Below are 19,977 nucleotides of genomic sequence, written 5' to 3'. Positions count from 1 at the left end.
TTGTATTGTTCTTTCTTTGGTCAATGCCAGATGCTTCATTGCTGGAAGATAGGATAGCAGGGTTAGATGGACCATTGGTCTGACCCAATATGGCCATTTTTATGTTTTTACTAATATTTTTATAGTTTTGAACTGCAGGCGATAGCTAGAGCTCTATTTTAAAGTCTGGAAAATAATCTTATATGAAATACACTTACACTGCAAGGATGTAACAGAATTCCAAAGAACAGTGTTGCTTCTAAGCTTTTTACTCTTCCACGCCAATCAGAATAATACCTTGTGTAATTTAATTTGCAGTAAAACTGAATTTAAAACGTGGGGCCACTTAAAATAATTGGTTTAATATCAGATTTTTGCATCAACACTAAGTAAATGTTTGACAGTTCAGTGGGAAACAAGGAGGCTTTAAAATGTCATGCCTTCCTGGATTCTTAAATCAATGTCACTCAGCACCTACTGAGATAAATGGGAGTAGCTTAATATACTCAAGACTAGGGATGTAAATGTGAGTGACTACACAATTATCTAATAAGCCTGGACTTATCAGTTAAACCTATTGACTACATGCATCTCCCCCTTTGCTGCCTCTATCAGATCAGAGGCAGCAAGGCAGGGTGGGGGGAAGGCAGGAGCCAGCTTTTAAGCCAGCTGCCCATGAGCACCAAATCTCACAGCACTGCCTGCCTCCACCCCCTCCCCCCACGCTGCTGCCTCTAATAGAGGCAGCAGCATGGAGGGTGAGGGGGGCAGGTGAGAGACAGTACACATGGGAAGCCAGCTTTCAAGCTGGCTGCCCATGTGTACCAGCTCCTGCAGAGCCACTTGCGCCTTCCTCCACGCATCTGCCTCTCTAGCAGAGACAGTAGTGTGTGTGTGGGGGGGGGGGAGGTGGGGAGGGCGGGCAGACAGGAGACAATATGTGCAGGAAGTCTGCTTTTAAGCCATCTCTCCATGTGTGCCAGCTTTGCGGAGCCGCCTGCCCCCTCCTCCTTGCTGCCTCCCACAAAGGTAGCTGGGGGAGGGCAGGAGCTGGTAGAGTGCTCCCCATGAACACCGATTCTATGGAGCCACCTGTTCCCTCCTCCCCCAGCATGAGAGATAGAAGGGAAGGGGAGGCTGCCACAGACAGAGGCTGCTTTGTGGGATGCCGATGCAACCTCTGTCCGTGAGGAGCTTGGGCCCCTCATCGACAGGGGCTGCTCCTGCCTCTGTAGCAGCTCTACCTACCACTCTGCAAGGCAGCAACACAGTGTGGCCAGGGGCTCCCCAGGAGCGGGGCTGGGAGTGCACTGGCTGCCGACCTCACCCCCAGGGATGACCGAATAATTGTGTAATGGCTAAATTTTGAAGCAGTTTCACGATTATTAAATTAATAGTTATCTAACTTCCCTAACTCAGACTTCGGGTTTGTCTACACAGGCACGCAGGAAAGTTAAGATTAATTAACTAAAGATGAAAAGTTAAAGCACATTAATCTAGAGTAGATAATCTCATTCAGAACTAAACTGGCTTTAGTTCACTTTATCCTAAGACCTGGTCTACACTCAAAATTTAGGCTGACATAGCCATGTCACTATGGAGTGAAAAAATCCATATCCAAAGTGCAGTACCTATGCTAGCCTAATCCCTCCCCCACACCATAGGTGCACAGTTGGGTCAACAGAAGAATGTATTTATCAACTTAATCACTTGAGGAAGCAGTGTTCCTACAGCAACAAAGGAAACCCCTTTCACTGTGAAAGGCTGGTTCTAAACTAGGGATGTAATAGTATAATTGGTTAACCAATTAACCGATAAGCAAAAGCCTATAGGTTAATGATACAGATTACACACATTCCCCACCCCCCAGTACATTTTTAGCAGGCTGGCCAGCAGCCCAACTCATTATTCCCAGCATGCACTGGGTCCTGGACCTACCCCCCGCTGCAGCTCTGCATTTAAAGTGTATTAGGAGCCAGGTGGGCAGGCAGCCCAGCTCAGTTCCGGCTCATACCGGGTCTGGGAGCTCAGACCTCTGCCCCCCAGACAGGGGCTGCCCAGGGACTATAGAACAGTCGACTAACTGAAAAGAATGCATGAGGTTAATAGACTATTCAAATTAACCAATATTTAACATACCTATTCTAAACTACAAATCCTTAGCTATACCACTATAATCCCCATAGCATAGACATGGGCTTAGTATACAGAAGGTTTTAGTACCTTTCTGCATTTTTGCCACCATGTCACTAGTGTAAATCTGTCTACATCAGTACGTTGTAACAAGAGAGACCCAGAGAATGGAAATACATAATTTCCATTACACTACTTTCACTTTTTCATATCTTCAGGACTGCAAATAAAGTACTATCAGCATAGATTGGTTTTCATTCCTTAGTTAATATTCAGTCACTTGCTAGGCACTTATAGGATGCTGGAAAACTAGATAAAAACCGTCCTCTGGAATTTCTGTTCAGTTTATTATATTTTAAATTACAAGTAATGAAATATAAAATGTATCTAGAACAAATGTGTTTTGCAATTTATAGGCGCACAATTTCATGCACAAGTAACTTTAGCCACTTTTCAAGGGAAGGGTTCTAAGAACTTTTTTTGGCAAACTAGCCAGAGTTTGTAAAGTTTTAAATGTGTGTAATTATATCCACCCACCAGCATCATCTAGTAAACTCATAATTATCACAAAGCCACTAACATTCTCTCAGACACACTTTCAACTCCAACTCAAGACAAAAACTGACTTGAGTACCTAAAGATATAAAAGCTGCAAAGTCTGCTTGAATTTTAATTTTTGCACATTTAGTAATACTCACCTCACAACTTTGCCATCTATTTGGAATATTGGGTCTCAGCTTCTGCTCACAAACAACTTTCCTCATTTCTTCAACTGAAGGATCTGAAGGGACTAGGTCATAGTACGGTAACTGATAGTCTTCATGTATCCCTGCAGTGTTAAAAGATTTAGCATTTCTTTCTGTTTAACAATCACAATTAGAGTTTGTCAACTCATTCTCAGGGATTATTTGTTGATATAACTAAACGCTTGTTTTACACAGTACTGTTGACTGACAGATTTTAAAGCTCTCTACAAACAAAAAATAAATATCCAATTTTACCAACTGATTGATCAAGGTCACACAATTGCCTTAATGAGCTTTTTAAATTTCCTAATAAAATGTTTACAGGCTTAGGGAAAGTGTGTCTCCCTGAATTTGAACAGAAACTGGTGGCTTAATCAGCAATGAAATAAAAGATATTCATATAAGCTTTCAAAACCAGTTTAATTTGTATCCTCTCTCTTCATTCTTACATAACCACATCTATTTTAAAAAGCTAATCATAAAGCATAAAAAAGTAATACTGGCTACAATTTACATGAACAAAATGCAAATTCCATTGCAAATACTTTACCCTTCTTTGTTTCTATTTTAAAGTTTTATTTTGAAAGTGATTCTTTATCCTAAAACTGCATCAGACTCACTCTTGAAATGGAAAATGTGGATCTCTAACTACAAGAGCAACTATAACCACCTTCTAATATTGGGAGAGAGTTTTCCATGGTGAACTTTAAATACTGATGTTTTATTGCCTACCCCTCATCTGTAGTGTACAGAAGGTCTGACTGGGGAAACAGAACCTCACCCATTCTTACAATAGGCTCAAAACCTCTGTCTGAATTCCTGAAGTCTAATTAAAATGTGAGGACTTCTAGAGTAAATGGTAGACTTTCCTAACTTGTTCAGACTAGCAGGTGACTTGGGTCTCATGCTGCAGAGTAAAGCAAAAACAATCCTCTCCCTCCCCCCCAAATCACAAGACGACCAGGAAGAAAATGATATTTAGACCTTGAGCATGTGAACAAGACCCACCAGCAGGACATCTGGAAAAGAATCCTATGTAGTAACTCAAAGCCCTTATCTAGGGCCTCATCCCCAGGTAGCGGAGATATGTGCAAACAGCAGATGCAGATTGACCATATGCCATTTAAGCAAGTTTAGTCTTGAAACAAGTAGGGTTTTTGCCCCCACTACTCACCTTGGGATACTGTTCCAGAACTCTATTCCTCTGATAGTTAGAAACCTTACTCCAAGGGTTCTTAAACACAATTGCACTCTGATCCCCTTCTGATAATAAAAGTACTGTAGAGTCCCTATCATCCGATCTAAATGGGACCGACACATGGTTGGATTACCGAATATGTCAGATGATACGGACTCTACTGTAAAGAGCAACGGAACAGCTGATGCCACTCCTGCCAAGGACGTCCCCCGCAGGAGCAGCATCAGCTGTTCCCTTGCCCTCTAGGAGAAGCTGCTCCTGCTGCTGCTCCTCCTCTTGCCTGGAAGCGTCCTTCCTGGCAGCAGCAGCTTCGAGAGTGACGGGGCAGCAAGCAGGGGCCGTTCTCCCGGCCCGCGCTGTATCTGACAAAGTAGTAACTCAAAGTCCCCGGGGGCTGCAGGGTCGGATAAAGCGGAGTGTCCGATTACCAGGTGTTGCTCAGGCTTTAGCCCCACCAAGTCTAAGCCAGTCCTCACAACACTGTTAATACAGGGTTGTGATGCATTTTGGTATTCCAACCTACAGTCTGAGAATCACTGCCCTACTCTAATTTCAAGTCTAAAATGTGTTGATGGCCAGTTTACATCTATTTGCTCTTGTGCAAACATTGGGTCTTAACTGAAGTCCTCTCTCCACCCTGTGTTCATTCCTCTAATTGTATTTATATAAAGCAGTCCTATCTTCCCATAGCCTTAATTTTATTAGCCAAGTTTGTTAAATCTCCTCTCATAAAACAAGTTTCTGCATTCATCCTCTAGCCTTCTTAGTAACTTGCACATGCTACCAGTTTGTATTCAACTTCCTTAAATACGAGACCAGAATTGCACAGTATTCCACACAGAGACTAGTTCCTTTTAAAACCATAAAAAAATCTGTCACTTCCAAAGATGATTTGTGACAGAAAGATAGAGTTTTAAACTATGTACTGAACATAATTTGCACATACTTCTACCAGTACATTTAGTCTCTCACTGTCACAGGCACCAACTTTGCCATTTTTCTATATGACTTTTGGAACAAATTCTGCATCATTTGAGAGGTGTGACTTCCAATTTTAAGAGGAGTTTCATTTATTTATTCCACAGCAAGGTATGGATATATATCATTTACAGTACAAGCCTAGTCAAGTTTCTTAGCTATTTGGCACTAGCTAATTGAAGGGAGGGATAAAATGACTTAAATTTAAATATAAACCATGTATAGTATCACAAAATATAACTGTTCAAAGAAAATAGGTATGAAAAACTTTAGATTCTGTAATACAATCAGTACAAAAGCTTATAATTTAATATATTCAATGTATAACTGTCACATACCGCCAATTGAACATCGCCGTGCTATTTCCCAGAAGACTAATCCCATCGCATAGATGTCAGCTCGCTTGAATGACTCAAAATGTTTCATATTTATGGAATCATCTAGGACCTCAGGAGCCATGTATCTATTAAAATAAAATAACCAAAATGTATTTATGCCATAAAAATGCTTACAACACTAAGCTCTCTCCATAATTTCTTCAGGTCCAACACACTGAACAAATTGGCTTAACAGAAGTTAACACATTAGGAAAATTTGGAAGGACTACATTAAGAGTAAAATGATCATGGTCACTTCATGTTGGCCTTAATTCCATTAAGGTCAGTGGTAAAATACCTACTGAATTAGTCAGCAGAAGAAACTAAGCCAATTCAGAGTACTTTTCAATATCCCCCAAGTCGCACACCAATCTACATGGCCTCCGTACAATGAAAAGAAGTTCAGTTATTTCCAGGTGACCAATGTGTGACCCTTAAAGTCCTCAACTGTTCAGATGAAATACTAGAAATGGATTACTAATAGAAAATATGTTCAATAGTTCCAGAAAGAAAAGGAGGCAAGAAGCAAAGCAGCCTCTGAGATGCTGTCATTTTAGGCAGGTGAAAGGATAATGAGACAAAGTTGGAGCCATGAAGGGAAGGGGGAGCAAAGCAACACTGTGGCTGCAACATCCAGGGGAGACACAGAGAAGAGTAGCAGCAGCAGCAGCAGCTCCACACAGACAAAGATTGACAACAACTGCTTCAGGGCTTGAGTGCCCTCAGTAACTAATTGATCCGAGGAAAAAGATTTGAGGTAGGAGCAGGTCGAGGGATAAAGATGAAGGAATTTTGTATTAGAGAGCAGGGAGAAACATAGGCGTTAGAATGTATCGCTAGAAATACTGGAGGCAAGAGATGAAAAAACAAACCAAAACCACCACAACCCCTAGGGGCTGTAATGTGGGAGGCATGGCTGGGGACTGCTAGAGAATGGGGAAAAGTTACTAGCTATGCAGTAACTGACTCCTCAAGATGTTGTTGTCAGTGTGGATCAACTATAAGTGCTCATGTGCTTCACTTGCAAGACTGTTTTTTTTTGGTTTTTGCACATAATGCTGTTCACTGAGTCCACACAAGAGTATAAAGAGCAGAATTGCTATGACCCTCCCTCCCCTTGCAATCTGAACCCTGCAATAGAGAGCTCTTAAGAAAAAAAATGAAGGTTGGCTCATAGGAGCCACACTGACATGTCAAAGAACCACACTTAATGTAGGCATAGTATATGTCAGTGTGGATCCTCCTCTAGGTGACTGGCAACCAGCAGCCCCTTAGGAAGGAGGGAAAGAGAAGTAATCAGCAGCATTATTTCTACAGTGATAATACTGCTTTCCCAAACTTGTCATCTACTTTGGCAGCTAAATCCAATTCATAATACGTGACAAAGAGCAGTGGGGGTTACTCCATGTCGATCTCAAATTGACACACTTTTTAAATAGGCAGGAGATAATTGCTTGAATTCTGGTGAAGTGCCTTGATGCTCAGTGGAGAAGTACATCTACCAAATAGTAACAGCAAGATGCACAGAGTTATCCATTTCAGTATCATCTGGGATGAACAGTATGAACACCCAACTATGGCTATAAATAAGTAGGAGAAGACTCTGAACAATTTGGTTCTATAAACATAAAAAGTGAAATCCTGGGTGCATTTTCTTGGTTTACTTTTTCTCCCTGTGCCAAGTGTATCTTTGCAAAGAGGACCAGGTTGGTTGACTGATCTAGAGGACAGACCTGGAGTTTATTCCTAACGTGATGTGATCTCAGGACCACCTTTTCTCTATAGGATTAGGCCAAAAGTGCCTCAAGCACCTTCACTCTCCTGGCTCAAGTAATGGCCATCAACTAGATTCTCTTCAGAGAGACAAAGGATAGAAAGCTGTCTGACAGATTCAAAAGCAATTGCCAGGAGTTTCAAAAGTACTAGATGGACATCTTAGACAAGAATATGTTCCTCTGTTCAGTGGATTAAGTATGACAGAATGAGAAAGGAGAGCACAATTGTACAGGTGTCCGGCTAACTGACATTGTATCAAGTGCACCATAAGCGAGCCAAATTAGAGGCATGTTTGTTTTAAGTGCAGTAAGTAGTCGAAGATCTGAGGTACCCAAGGCATTATCATCTAAACAATTTATGAAGATACTGATCAGGTATTCAAGAGGTGCTGATCTCCCAATATCCAGTCTCTGCTTTAACAATGTCCGCCCCATTTGCAGATATTTTTGAAGTGCTGTAGACTCAGTAAGACCCAGATTCAGCAAGATACTTATGCATACGTAGTTCCAATGTACTCAAGAAAGGACAGGTGTGGGGAAAGCCTGGCTTACTGCACATGGTTTTGTAAACTATTATTTACACTGCCATTGAAACCCATGACTATCAAATAGAAAGAAGAGAAGTATTTAAGAAAAATAATTTGATACAGTATATTTATGACTTTACCTTTTTGTTCCCACTCTGTGGTTTGGGGCAATATCAATTGTGTCTGTAGCTGAATCATGTCTTACTGCTAATCCTAAATCTGCAATACAGCATGTCCCATTCTTTTTTACCAATATATTTTTTGATTTCAAGTCTCTATGAGCAATGGCTGGTTTTCCTGCATAAAAAAAGAAAAAGAGGTAGAAAGAGCAAAAAGCCAATCAAATCCCTACTGTTAACTAAAGAATATTTCCGAAAAATCGCTACTACATATTCTCACACTAGTCAGGAGTTCAAGATTTTGAAATTATGAATCAAAGAATCACATTTGTATCTATAACGTAGATGCCTGATGTTTCATTGAAACCCTTTTTGAAGGGAACAGAACGATATGCTATATTGTTAGAACACCAGTGATCTGACAATTTTTACATTAGTTAATATGATCACTATATTCTAGGAATTTTGCAGTGATTTCTCTACCGCTGAGTGGAAAGTGTAACTAGAGTCAAACATTTATATTTGTACAGTCGTGACTACAAAACAATAGTTGAATAAACAGAACATTACACTGAACTAGGGATGATAAATTTAGTGTATCGATTATTTGATTATTCGATAAGGCCGCCTCCACCTTTGAAGCGTAGCAACAGCCTCTAGGGCTGTTGCTACACTTCAAAAGTCTAGCAGAATTACCAACACTTCCATTGCTTACTGGGCTTTTAGAGGACATTTAGGGGCAAATTAGAGCTAAATAACAGCACAGAAGACTTGAGTTCAGGCTGGTGGCTGTAAAACTTGACCATGGGAAGCTTGGCCACACCGAGAAAAGTGGGCATCTGGCTTACTAAAATAATTTGATGATGGATGTGTCTGGACAATAGAGTTCTGGATTAGAGAGGTTCAACCTGTATTTTGCTGAAATTCTTGGGAAGCTTTCTACACAGGTAATTTTGACAAAAGAGATTAAACTGGACTTCGTTAAGACACCAATTTATAACTTTCTTCATCTTCAAATCGTGACACACACCAGTACAAATATGTATCAAACAATTAATTCTCTGTGGGTAGTGCTTATGTTTTCAGTAGCAAGACTATCTTCCTTTATATGAAGCTTCATTATACAAGCCATCTAAGACCATATACTTATAATGAAAATGTTAATTAAAAATAAAAAGAAATGGAGACCACTTTGAAATAATTTCAGGCTCATGTTTATTGGGATATGAAACATGAGCCACAATCTGTGTTCAAAAGCATATGAAGAAAGTTCTAGGATTTATGAAAAATCCAACTCCTTCAGTGGTAAGATCATAGTTTATCAAATACTGAAAACTGTGTCCTTTTGTTGCGAAGAATATTCTTTCCCCAGATTAAACGAAAAAGCATTTACAGAGCAACTTTAATTACTTTTTCCTATGTTTCTGACAAATAGGTACGATAGCAAATATCTCAAAATAAAAACATTAAGCTCTTACATTTGGCCACTTGAGTCACAAGCCTGTAGCACTGTGTGTATAATGAAGACTTTTATGTGAGAGAATTCACTAAGATCTATTATATACAGTACTGACATTTTTGAACACTTCATTGGTTTTAATATATTCCACTCACTGGAGATTAGTGTGAACCTAATATACTTGAGCTGGGACTTTTGCTCAGCAGTAACCCTCAGAGAGATACAAGAAGTGTTTTTATGCCTAACTGAAAGACTAAAGGACAGGATCAACTCAACCCCTCTCCCCATACAGTTCCTTTGCACTTAACTCTTGCCAATACTAGAAGGAAAGGACAGCAACGTACATCACAAAATGCATGTACACAAAACATCCTGAACCACAAGTTCTTTAAAAGGAAGTAACCATTTCTTTGAGTTTGTACAAATATTTGAGTTTCCCAAGCAGTATGCTTTAAGTAGATTTTAAATTCCTGCCACAGTGAGTGTACAATTAGGGATGTTTGATAATTTTTATCTGAGTAATTGCTAACATTCCATGTGGTTACACTACTATTTGATGCTTCCAGCCCCACTCCCGGGGAGACCCCCCTGCCACCTCACACTGCTGCCTCTATATCATGAGGGGGCAGGTGAAAGCTGGTCCACTAGAGAAACCAATTTAAAAACCAGCTCCCCGTTCAGACTGGCTCCCTGCTGCCCCACACCACTACCTCTGATACAGAGGCAGCAATTTGAGATGGCAGCAGCCCCTGTCCACAAGGGGTCTAAGCTCCCCATGTACAGAGTCTAGAATGTACCTATGAGCCATGTGGTGCTGCAAGTGTGCAGCCCAGCCTGTCAGGGATGCATCTGTCATCATGGAAACACATGGTTCTGCAGTGAGGAACATAACACTGGAACACAGATTTTTTTTTGTATCAACCACCAGAGAGGAGACTTCACAGAGTGGGATGATGAAGGACTTTGTTAATGGATGTTGGGCTTGTAGACTGTCCTGAGCCACCCCTACAGGCACCTGATGTGCAAAGGAGCATTTTTGATGACAACGTTGCAAGCTGCCATGTGGCCTATTAACTAAAGGCAGTCATGAGCTGTGATTTTGGGAGAGAAGTGCAGTGTCCTGACCAAGTTCACAATGTTCTGAAAATGATCCAGAGGGAGGGGAACAAGTGCACATGTGGAGTCGAGGTATGCCCCTATGAACTGCATCTTTTGAACAGGAATTTGACTTGTTTTTGTTCATCTGTAGACCAAGATGTCGAAAGACTTGTCTTGTGATGGAGAGGGAGCCTCGAGCATCGGATTCAGAGTGTGCTTTGAGGGGATAGGTGTCAAAGTAAGGAAATAGGATTACAAGTTCTTTCCTTGGGTATGCCGTAACAACTGACAGCACCTTTGAAAAAAAACTCTGTGGGCCGTCAAAAAGCCAAATGCTAAGACTGTGTACAGGTTGTGTTGGGTACTAAGAACAAAGAGAAGAAATAGTGTATGAGCAGGATGAATGGAAATAGGAGTCTTGTACAGGGGTGGGCACAAGGGCCTCCACGGGCTGGATCCAGCCTGCCAGAAGGGTTGATCTGACCTGCAGAGGCCCTGCCGCTCCCTTGCCCCCAGGCTAATTAGGGCCCGGGGGAGGAGGGGAGAGAAGTGCACAAATTTCCTCTACATGCGGCTCTTTGAAGCACTGTGCACTCCTGGCAGAGTAGGAGGAGGCTTTGCACAGTCCCCCGCCCCCAGGCTCTGATTGGCCTGGGGGTGGGGGAGCACGGGAAGTCTCCTTCCACCACCAGGTTTGTTCTTAAGTTGAATTTGTATGTATGTAAGTCGGAACTGGCGTCCAGTTTCAGCCGCTGCTGAAACTGACCAGCGGCTGACTACAGGAAGCCCGAGGCAGAGCAGCTCTGCCTCAGGCTTCCTGTACTCAGCCGCTGGTCAGTTTCAACAGCGGCTGAAACTGGACGCCAGTTCCAACTTACATACAAATTCAACTTAAGAACAAACCTACAGTCCCTATCTTGTACGTAACCCAGGGACTGCCTGTAACCCTCTTTTGTGGTGGTGCTGGATTTCAGCACTGGAGCCGCTCTCGGCACCGGAGAGAAGAGCTTAGGAACTAGAGTCTAAGGTGGAAGCGCTTTTTCTGAGGATTTTTTCTCCTTTTGTGCATGGAGTTTCTTGGGTTGCTGACCCACATCTGAAGCTGGTTTTAACAACTTTTGAGCACAATCAGCTTGAGGCACAGATCTGTCATGCTGTGCTCTGGCTTCAGTTTAGCACAGTTAAGATGTTTCAGTGCAACATGTGCCTCTCAGAGGCAGTGGATACGTTGAGTGTCCGTCCAAGACAGGAATAGGATCCTTACATGAGGAACATCACTTAAAACTCAGAAAGCCGGTCATGGTATGGGCTAGTGTTTCTCAACCTTTTTTTTTTTATAAAGTACCCCTTTCAAAAAACAAAAAAAAAATTATAAGTACTCCCAGTACCTACAGTTTTCAGACAGTTATTTTCTACCATTGCAACACATTTGTTTAAAAAGTAATCGTAGCCAGGCAGGCGATGCAATATTTGAGTGTAAAACGTACAAAAATAAAGCACTGTAAAACACCACAAAAAAACCTTTAGTTTTCTCCAAATTTCAGTTGTGTTGACGTATCCCCCAGACTTCTCTTGAGTAGTACTCATACCACTGGTTGAGAAACACTGGTATGGACTAGCACTATCTATGGGGATAAGAGCCTGGAGGTTTTTTTTTTTTTTTTTTTTTAAATAAACTAAAACAAACAACATTAATGGGGGAAATAACTAACTAAAGGTAAGAAGTATATAATGAGTTTACTGATCTAAAGCACGAGATTGGAAACATTGCTGACCTCTGTCTGTGACCGAAGGGAGTTGAGAAGGAACTGGGGGAGCTTGTGCATGTGCGACACCCGTACAATAGGTGGCTTCTTTCACCCCAAGTCTTCCAACAAGATATGGACGGATCCTCTCAATCTGGATCTCTCTCCAGGGCCCAAAAATGCTAGGACTGTGTCATCTTAGGTCAAACAGATCATGGGTCAGAAAACCTTAAATGTATTGTTCAGTGAACCCATGAAATAGACTCTTCTGAATGGAGAAACTTTTTACTATGAGGGTTAACAGTGAAGAAGGCAACAGGAAATCTGATGGTGAACGAGACAAGTTCTCTTCCCATACTTGTGTTTACTTAAAATGCAAATTGTTTTGTTTCCTGTTATTTCCTCTCCCAATTGACGAGGAGCCTATTTACTACTATATGTAAATTGAGATAAACGGTTCTTTGTTTGGGACAGATCTGTTCAACAACTTTTGCCAAGGCAGAGCTGTCTGCATTTGAACATGTGCTAATTCCCCCTGTATGGTATTGATAACTCTACATATAATGTTGCTACATATATTATGTAATGATGTTGACTAGCAGGTTAAGTTTTCAAATAGCTACCAGGCATATTTTGAACAAACATTTCAATAGGGCACAGAGAGTGTGAACTCAGAGGTGCTTTCAAATCACAGAAAGCTAGGGAAGATCAAAATGACTAGAACTCTGCTCTTGATGAAGCAGTTACATTGGCTACCTTAATGTTGGCGTAGTCTGTTGGGTAATGCCTGTGGATGCAGAAGTCTGACTTCCTGAGCAGAAGTTTATCCTGATTTCAAAGAATGAGCCTGCCAAGGCTGGAAGCTAAGCGGTCAATGGAATTGAGACTTATGCTGCCTCCTTTTGGGGCTGGGGCATAAGCTTTTAGTATCTTTATACTCCATAAAAAATTGAAAGCAACAGGAGATGGGTAACTGGGTAATCATGTAGTCGATACAATTTGTATCGACAACACAATTAGTCAAGGTGCTCAGAAGGAGCTACCCCGCAGCACCTCTGCAGTTTAAATGTAGTACGAGCCAGGCATGCAGGCCTGAAGCAGCCTCCCCTGGCTCCCCCATGCTGCTACCTCTGAGAGGCAGCAGTACGTAGAGGGAGGAAAGGAGGGACATGGAAGCAGCACCGCAGAGACTGTGCTGGCGGGAACCAACTAAGCCAGCTCCTGCTTCTCCCACCCTCCCTTTGCTGACGCTGATAGAGACCGGGCCGGGGGGGGGGGGGGGGGGGGAACAAGAGAGAGAAAAATGCAAGTAGTCAACTCAACTAGCCAATAAGCCTAGGCTTATGGAGGTAGTCAACTACTCTTTTACATCCCTATTCATGAGTCTTTTTGCTCAAGACATAGCACCCCTCAAAGGGGTGTCCCTCAACATTAACTTAGCATTCCCTAGGTACGTGTTATGTGGAGACAGAAAAACCTCTGCATGGTTAAAATTGCCATGAATAGCTGCTGGATTGAGAGTTGACTGCAGTGGCTACTACCAAGCCTTCAGCCACAATAAACTTAAAAACTCTTCCTCCATATCCCATTCAGTAAAGCCCAATTGTAAAGTCATATTACAATAATAGAGTCTGTTAGTGATTTTCATTTGGAGAGTAGATGTAGAGTAAGTTTACATGCCAAACGAATTAATCCTCTTATTCCTAATTTTTTTTTGTAATTTGTAATGTACTTGCTCCAATTTCTTATTCCCTACTAAAAGGGTACCTGGAGCTAAGCGATTAAAGAAATTGTTCAACCCCTCAAATGGCACCTGGTCATGACAGTCCACTTTCTTTGAAGTCTGTGCCAGAGAAATTTGACAGGGCCCAGCAATCCTTCACTGATGGGTAAAGCTATTCACATAGGACCAGCTATGTGTAATATAATTAACAGTTTAAGGTTTCATTGGACAACTTTGTCAGGAAAAGTATCTCTGAAAAGGATACAGTGGTGCCAGTAAATGTACCTGGAACCCTTATAACTGAAGGTTTCAGAGGTATGATTGGCTTTGCCATTACTAAGACCACTGTTAGAGTGTTCTGCATATGAGTGTCTAGTACCAACATGCAGAGCAAGTCTCTGGCTCCCATAATTGCTGGAGGAGCTGTGCTCTTGAACCCAGTCTGATACCAGACAGCTTCTGGAGGTAGGGATGTTAGCTATTGGGTAAGAGAACAGTTGATGAACTGCATTAATTCCTAGTTGTTGGCCAACTATTCTATAAACTGGAGGGTGGGAGGGGAGGAGGAGAGGAGAGGAAGAAACGGCAGCCAGTTTAGTCTGGCCCCACCCCCGGGGAGCCCCCTGCAATCCCACACTGCTGCCTCAGTATCAAAGGCAGCAGCTTGGGGTGCCAGGCAGGAGCCAGTCCATGAGGAGAAGAGTTTAAAATAAATAAAAAAATAAATAAATAAAAAAGCGCTCTCCATGCAGACCAGCTACCTGCTACTGCTTCTAATAGAGGCAGTAGCATGGGGTAGCAGCAGCCCCTGTCCATGAGGGGGGGGTCTGAGCTCCCTACAGAGACTGCGGGAGGAGAGAACAGGGGAAGTTTCCATGAAGCAGTCTCTGTAAACATGGGGGCTGTGCTTGACAGGGACACGACTGCTGGTTTTTTTTTTTTTTTAAAAACACACACACACACACACACACACACAGGAAGGAGAACAAAGGAAACACTATAAAAGCAAAGGCTAACTCACTATTTGCTCAAGAACGTCTGCTGATAAAGCACAAGACAGCGAGCATGAGGCATCACTGGGACTTGCAATTATGTGCTATGAGAACAGACGGAGATGGACAACCTTATCCTTTATGCCTTCAACTGAGGACCTAAGGGAGGACAGTCAAGACCCACATACTGTCCCAACAGGTATTACTGACCAAAAGCCCATGCCTAAGCTCATGTGCACTCAGTGTGCATGTACCTACAGTGGATGAAAGGACAATCTCTCATGTATATAAAGCATACAAGCATTTTAAGAACTAGGATACTGCACAAGTGTCTACATTTTTTTTTTAAACCTCTAACACACCTTTCTAGGAATCTATTCACAGTTAATACAAGATCTGCAGATTTACCACAATTTTAAGAAATTGTCCACTTTTGCAGAAGGTTGTTTCTGCGCAACTCATGTAAAAGGATATATGTTTGTACAATTTAAATGATACCACATCAAACAGCAAAGAGACTCAAATTCAGACAAGGCCCTCCTTAATTCTCTTGATAATCTTCACTATGGAAATATAGGTCTTGAAATGCTCTATTTCCTTTTAGGAACATAAGGTCATATATGAGACTGAACACTTATAAAAAGTTACCTTGTGTGCCAACAATCTCCATGTGAAGATGTGCAAGTCCACTAGCAGTAGACAAAGCAAGCTTTATCATTCCTTCCACAGTAACTGTGTACCGATTTAGGTAATCAAAGAGCGATCCATGTTCATGATAATCTGACACCAACCAGAGCTGAGTCCATGTACCATTGTCTGCAAAATAAGATATTCGCTATAAAGTTGTCTAGCAAACCAAATTACTTTAAATGTACAAACTATAGAGTCTGAATGATATTTTATAAATGATTTCCCTGCAATCAGGTCATTTTGTTTTCTATTTTTATTTCAGTTGTGGCTAAAGGCCTCCTACATGGAGCTTAAATATACCAGACACTGAACAAATTCACAGACAGTCCTTAACCCAATATTAATTTATCTTTTTTAGATTAATGTTAGGTAAACAAAAAGAAACTTGCCAGGAGTACAATACGATTTTCTCAGTTTTTTCCCCTTTAAATAAATGTCCCCTCTCTAACCTACCATCTTCCCCTGCACCCAGCTGTTAGTTAACTTTTCAGTCTTTGCTCAGCCCAGTTGTCCTTTCAGCCGTAGCCAAGTCAGCCTCATTTTGGAAGACAAATCTCCAAATTACCAAAACCAAATAAAGACCTGCACTCTTGGCTGCTTCCTCTACCAACAAGGGCACATAATGTGCAAGTCTGATGTTTATCAGTCGGGGGGTGGGGGTGGGGGGGCAGGAGGGGAGAAGAGAGGGATCACACACAGCCTAATCCTGCCATTATAAATGGACAGCAAAATATGGGAGGAAGGAAATAAGGGGGGAAAAACCCTCCCTTCTTATTATTGTTCTGTATTCCTGGGACTTCTCTGCCCTCGTCAAGGGCAGAAAGGTTTGGAGACAATGAAAATAAAACATACAGTAGTATCAAAGAATTAAGAAATAGCATTCCCTTTTCTGAGCAGACAGAAGCACACGGAAGTTAGAATGCAGAACCTGGAACCAAGCAAGTTGCCGCTTTTCCAGCAATTGCCGCTAGCTTGCTATATGACTCTGGGCTAAACAGCTCTACAAGATGGACATAATGCACACTCACTTTTGTAAGGTGTTTTGAGACCTAGCGATGGCATGCATTAACAAGTGCAAATTATTCTGCAACTTACTGCCACATATTTAGATCAGTGATGCTGAATACTAAGTGCATCAAACATTAAAAAAATAAAACCTACAGATGTTCTTGTATGAAAAGAATTCAGGAGTGTAAATCTTGGAACCTTCAGAAAGATGAAGAAAAGAACACCCAGCCACTGGTTCAAAGGGTGGTCCCATAAGTTTAAGTACCAAGTTCATATCCCAAGCAGGTACAGGTGGACGATAATACGGATATAACTTGTCCAACTCCTTTCTAAAATGAGTTACCATGGGTAGACAAACAAGGAATGCTGGGAGCAACCTGGGTGGAAGGTGGATACCGCTTCCAAAGGAACTTTGACGAGGGTGCTAGACCCTGTGACCATAGGTGCAGCAGGTACTCTACCCTCTCTGGAACGGGTGCCCACCCTGGGGGAACATTCCACTTGACACACCAGTTGTGAGCCTTTTTCATTTGGCCAAATACGCCACACCGGTAGAGGGCTTTCTGTTGCCCAACAGGACCTCTTGTACCTGGACTGAGCACTGAACCTCTAGCAGATTGAACCATCTAGCTTGCATGCTTTTAGGTGGAGGGAGCACAGATCTGGATGTCTGATTCCCTGCTGCTGTCTCAGGAGGTCTGGGTACAGCGGAATGGCTATCAGGGTTTCCACTGACAAGCTGAGCAGTGTGACGAACCAATGTTGGTGTGGCCATGCCAGCGCCAACAGGATTATATGGGCCTTGTTCCTGAGGGCTTTTAGGACCTGGATGTACCAAGGGAACCAGGGGAAACGAATATAGGAGGGTCCCACTGTCCCAGTGACAAGCAAATGCATCAATCATGGAACCCTGATGGGAGTGATTGTGGAATAAGCAAAAGTCTATACCCTTTGTACTCTGGAGTGGTGAACATATCTAGATGGGGAGGTCCCCACCTGTGGAAGATTGTATCACATCTTCTCTGACTAACCACTTGTGGACCATAAAGGTTCTGTGGAGGGCATCCCCCAGTGTATTCTGTAGTCCCAGTAGGTACTGGACTTCCAAGTGAATCTTGCACTTTATGCAATAGTGCCACATCACAGAGTCACAATGACCACACACGCCTCTGCTTGTTTATGTAGAACATTGTTGTCATATTGTCTGTATACACTGACCTTGTAGCTAAGGTTGGACTATCTGGCAGGCCAGTTGACTGTTCTTATTTTTTACAGAGATGTAAAGTCTCATGTCTATGGGTGACCACAGTCCTTAGTTGCTCAGGTTGCCTAGGCTGGCCCCGCACCCCAGACCCAAAGCATCAGTCACCTCTGTGCCGATTGGTACTGTCAGTGGGGGCATGCTGCACTGGTGAAGGTGGCCCCTCTGAGGAGAATAACCTTTCCCAGTACCGTTCTGTGGATAGCGGTTGATGCAGCATTGCTAGCTTCCCCCTTGAGCCATGCGGTCCCAGCACTGCTGGTGATTTTTCCTGCATCTTGGATACACCTCTGCCTCAGAGATCTCTATAAGGTGTCTCGCCACACCAAAGGTGTCCAGAGTGGAGTTGTTCAAGACCTGCACTGGATTCATGTCTCGGTGCTTGGTCGTGTGCTGGACTCGATAGCACTGTTCCCGGGACCATAGTTGACAGCATGCATTGGATCTCTCACACTAGGGACTTCTGCCATGTTTGTCCCTGTCTCTACCAGAGCTTACAAGGGGGAGGGAGGTGGGAGAAATCTGCCTCTGTCCTTCCTTCTGCTGGCAAGGTAGACCTGTGCCTCAGCCCTGCAGTCTTCAGTGCTGGAGAATCCTAGTGTCAGGAGTCTCTGGCTGTGCTCAGTTTCTGTGCAATATTGCGCACAAAGGCCAAAATGGTCTGTACTGAGCTGGCTCCCGGGGCAGATTTCTCATTCTGAGGGGGTTTTAGCACCACTTCCCTGAGGAGCTGTTGGAGTCTGTACTCCCGGTCCTTTCTTGTGCAGGGCTTAAAGCTTCTACAAATCTTGCTCGTTGCAGTGCATATTCTTCACCAATACTGTGGAGGCACGTGTTGTGAAGATTGCTGATGGGCATAGGTCACTTACAGACTTCACACTATTTAAAGCCTGGGGCATTAGGCTTGCCCCGGTGCCCCAGAGGGACTACAGTTCCTGGGCACTTGCCTTCGTTTACTCTGAAGACTCTGCTTAACGAAGATGACAACGAAGAGCTATAGCTAGACACCAGATGCTTGCTGGGGCAAGAGCTAGGAAGTTCCAATGCCACCACAGACTAAGAAGGAACTGAGGGAGGTTAGGGTTGACAGTGGTATGTATGCACTGACAGAGGCACCACTCTAGGGGCTCTTCACAGCTGACCCTATGGGAGTTGCTACGGGAAAAATTTCCAACACTCGTGCATACGGTGTGTGTACACCTGCTTGGACTCAATGTGAACAAGAACTCGAAGAACAGAAAGGTTTGGGGGGCAAGGAAGTGGGGGGCTGTGGGGGGCTCTGGCTGTCCTTTTCTCCACTCCTGCTAGCTCAATGAGGTTATAGTTGTCTGGGTCCCATCTCTGGCCCCTTGCTTCTGTCCTGTAGGTATTCTTCAGTGTAACTGTTCCTCCTACCAGACCACTTCTTATTTGTTTTATGAGAAAATGAAATTCCAGGCATATCCCATTGTCCTGGAACAACCAAACCCTTACCTTGCTTTAAAAATTAGGATAAAAGGAAGCTGCATACCAAATTTGGTAGTTGTAGTTTTTACTGTTTAGAAGGCGCTCTTGAACAAATGGACCCCTAGATCATTGGGCAGACGGACATTTTTTAAATATATATAGGAAGAAAAAGACGACGACAATTTTATTAGATGGATGGATGGATATGAAAAAAAACCCCACACATCCTGAAAGTTGGGGGCTGAGAACTGATCCTCTTGCTCTGGTGATGGATTTATTTGCTGTACATGTTACCATTTTGCTTTTTTGTGCTTCCACAAAGGTGTTGAGCCTCTCACCACTTTTTTTGAGGGGTGGGGAGAGACCAGAGTGTCCTTAAAGAGGATCAGGACAGGGAAGTTGCCAGGTGGAAGAGGAGGGAGTACCTTATAAGGAGGATCTTGAAAAATGCAGCTTGCCCATAGTGATTAAGACTCCCAAAAATTATGAAGGCAGTTGCTGAAAGGATGGGGGGGAGGGAAGGAGGGGAGAAAAAAAAAAAAAAAAAAAAAAAAACAACCACAACAAGTGAACCATTACAGTTGATTAAAAAAAAAAAAAGGGATGGTAGCACAGGTCCTTGGTCACCCTGTCAAAATTGGTGCTTGGAAAGTTGTGGGGTCCAAGGTCCATAAGTAGGTGATTTTCTCTTCTTTGAAACGTTGGCTTTTGCACAGAGGTGCA

General features: G+C 42.8%; 2 protein-coding genes across 8 annotated transcripts in view; one reads left to right on the top strand and one right to left on the bottom strand.

Moving 5' to 3' along the window:
• LOC102462793 (TGF-beta receptor type-1) overlaps window positions 1–19,977 on the bottom strand; it is a 232,374-nt gene that overhangs the window by 163,722 nt on the left and 48,675 nt on the right. For 2 of the 3 annotated variants that reach the window (XM_014581783.4, XM_014581784.3), the window contains exons 5-8: window positions 15,498–15,665; window positions 7,854–8,010; window positions 5,373–5,497; window positions 2,811–2,941 (exon numbers count right to left, since the gene is read on the bottom strand). The exons of the other annotated variant lie outside the window; for it this stretch is intronic. In XM_014581783.4, the coding sequence (XP_014437269.2) occupies window positions 2,811–2,941; window positions 5,373–5,497; window positions 7,854–8,010; window positions 15,498–15,665 (581 nt within the window). The remainder of the gene's footprint in view (window positions 1–2,810; window positions 2,942–5,372; window positions 5,498–7,853; window positions 8,011–15,497; window positions 15,666–19,977) is intronic. 3 annotated transcript variants of the gene reach the window in all.
• The window catches only part of LOC149525349 (uncharacterized), a 56,934-nt gene that overhangs the window by 22,254 nt on the left and 14,703 nt on the right, over window positions 1–19,977 (top strand). For 4 of the 5 annotated variants that reach the window (XR_016348897.1, XR_016348898.1, XM_089776473.1 and 1 more), the window contains exon 3: window positions 10,541–10,627. The exons of the other annotated variant lie outside the window; for it this stretch is intronic. Coding sequence is in view for 2 of the 4 variants with exons in the window: in XM_089776473.1 (XP_089632599.1) it covers window positions 10,541–10,627 (87 nt within the window). In the remaining 2 variants the exon portion in view is untranslated. The remainder of the gene's footprint in view (window positions 1–10,540; window positions 10,628–19,977) is intronic. 5 annotated transcript variants of the gene reach the window in all.

The sequence above is a fragment of the Pelodiscus sinensis genome, chromosome 2 (genome assembly GCF_052426305.1).
Source record: "Pelodiscus sinensis isolate ZL-2025 chromosome 2, ASM5242630v1, whole genome shotgun sequence".
Taxonomy (NCBI): domain Eukaryota; kingdom Metazoa; phylum Chordata; order Testudines; family Trionychidae; genus Pelodiscus; species Pelodiscus sinensis.
This window is presented reverse-complemented; position numbering and strand designations above follow the sequence as displayed.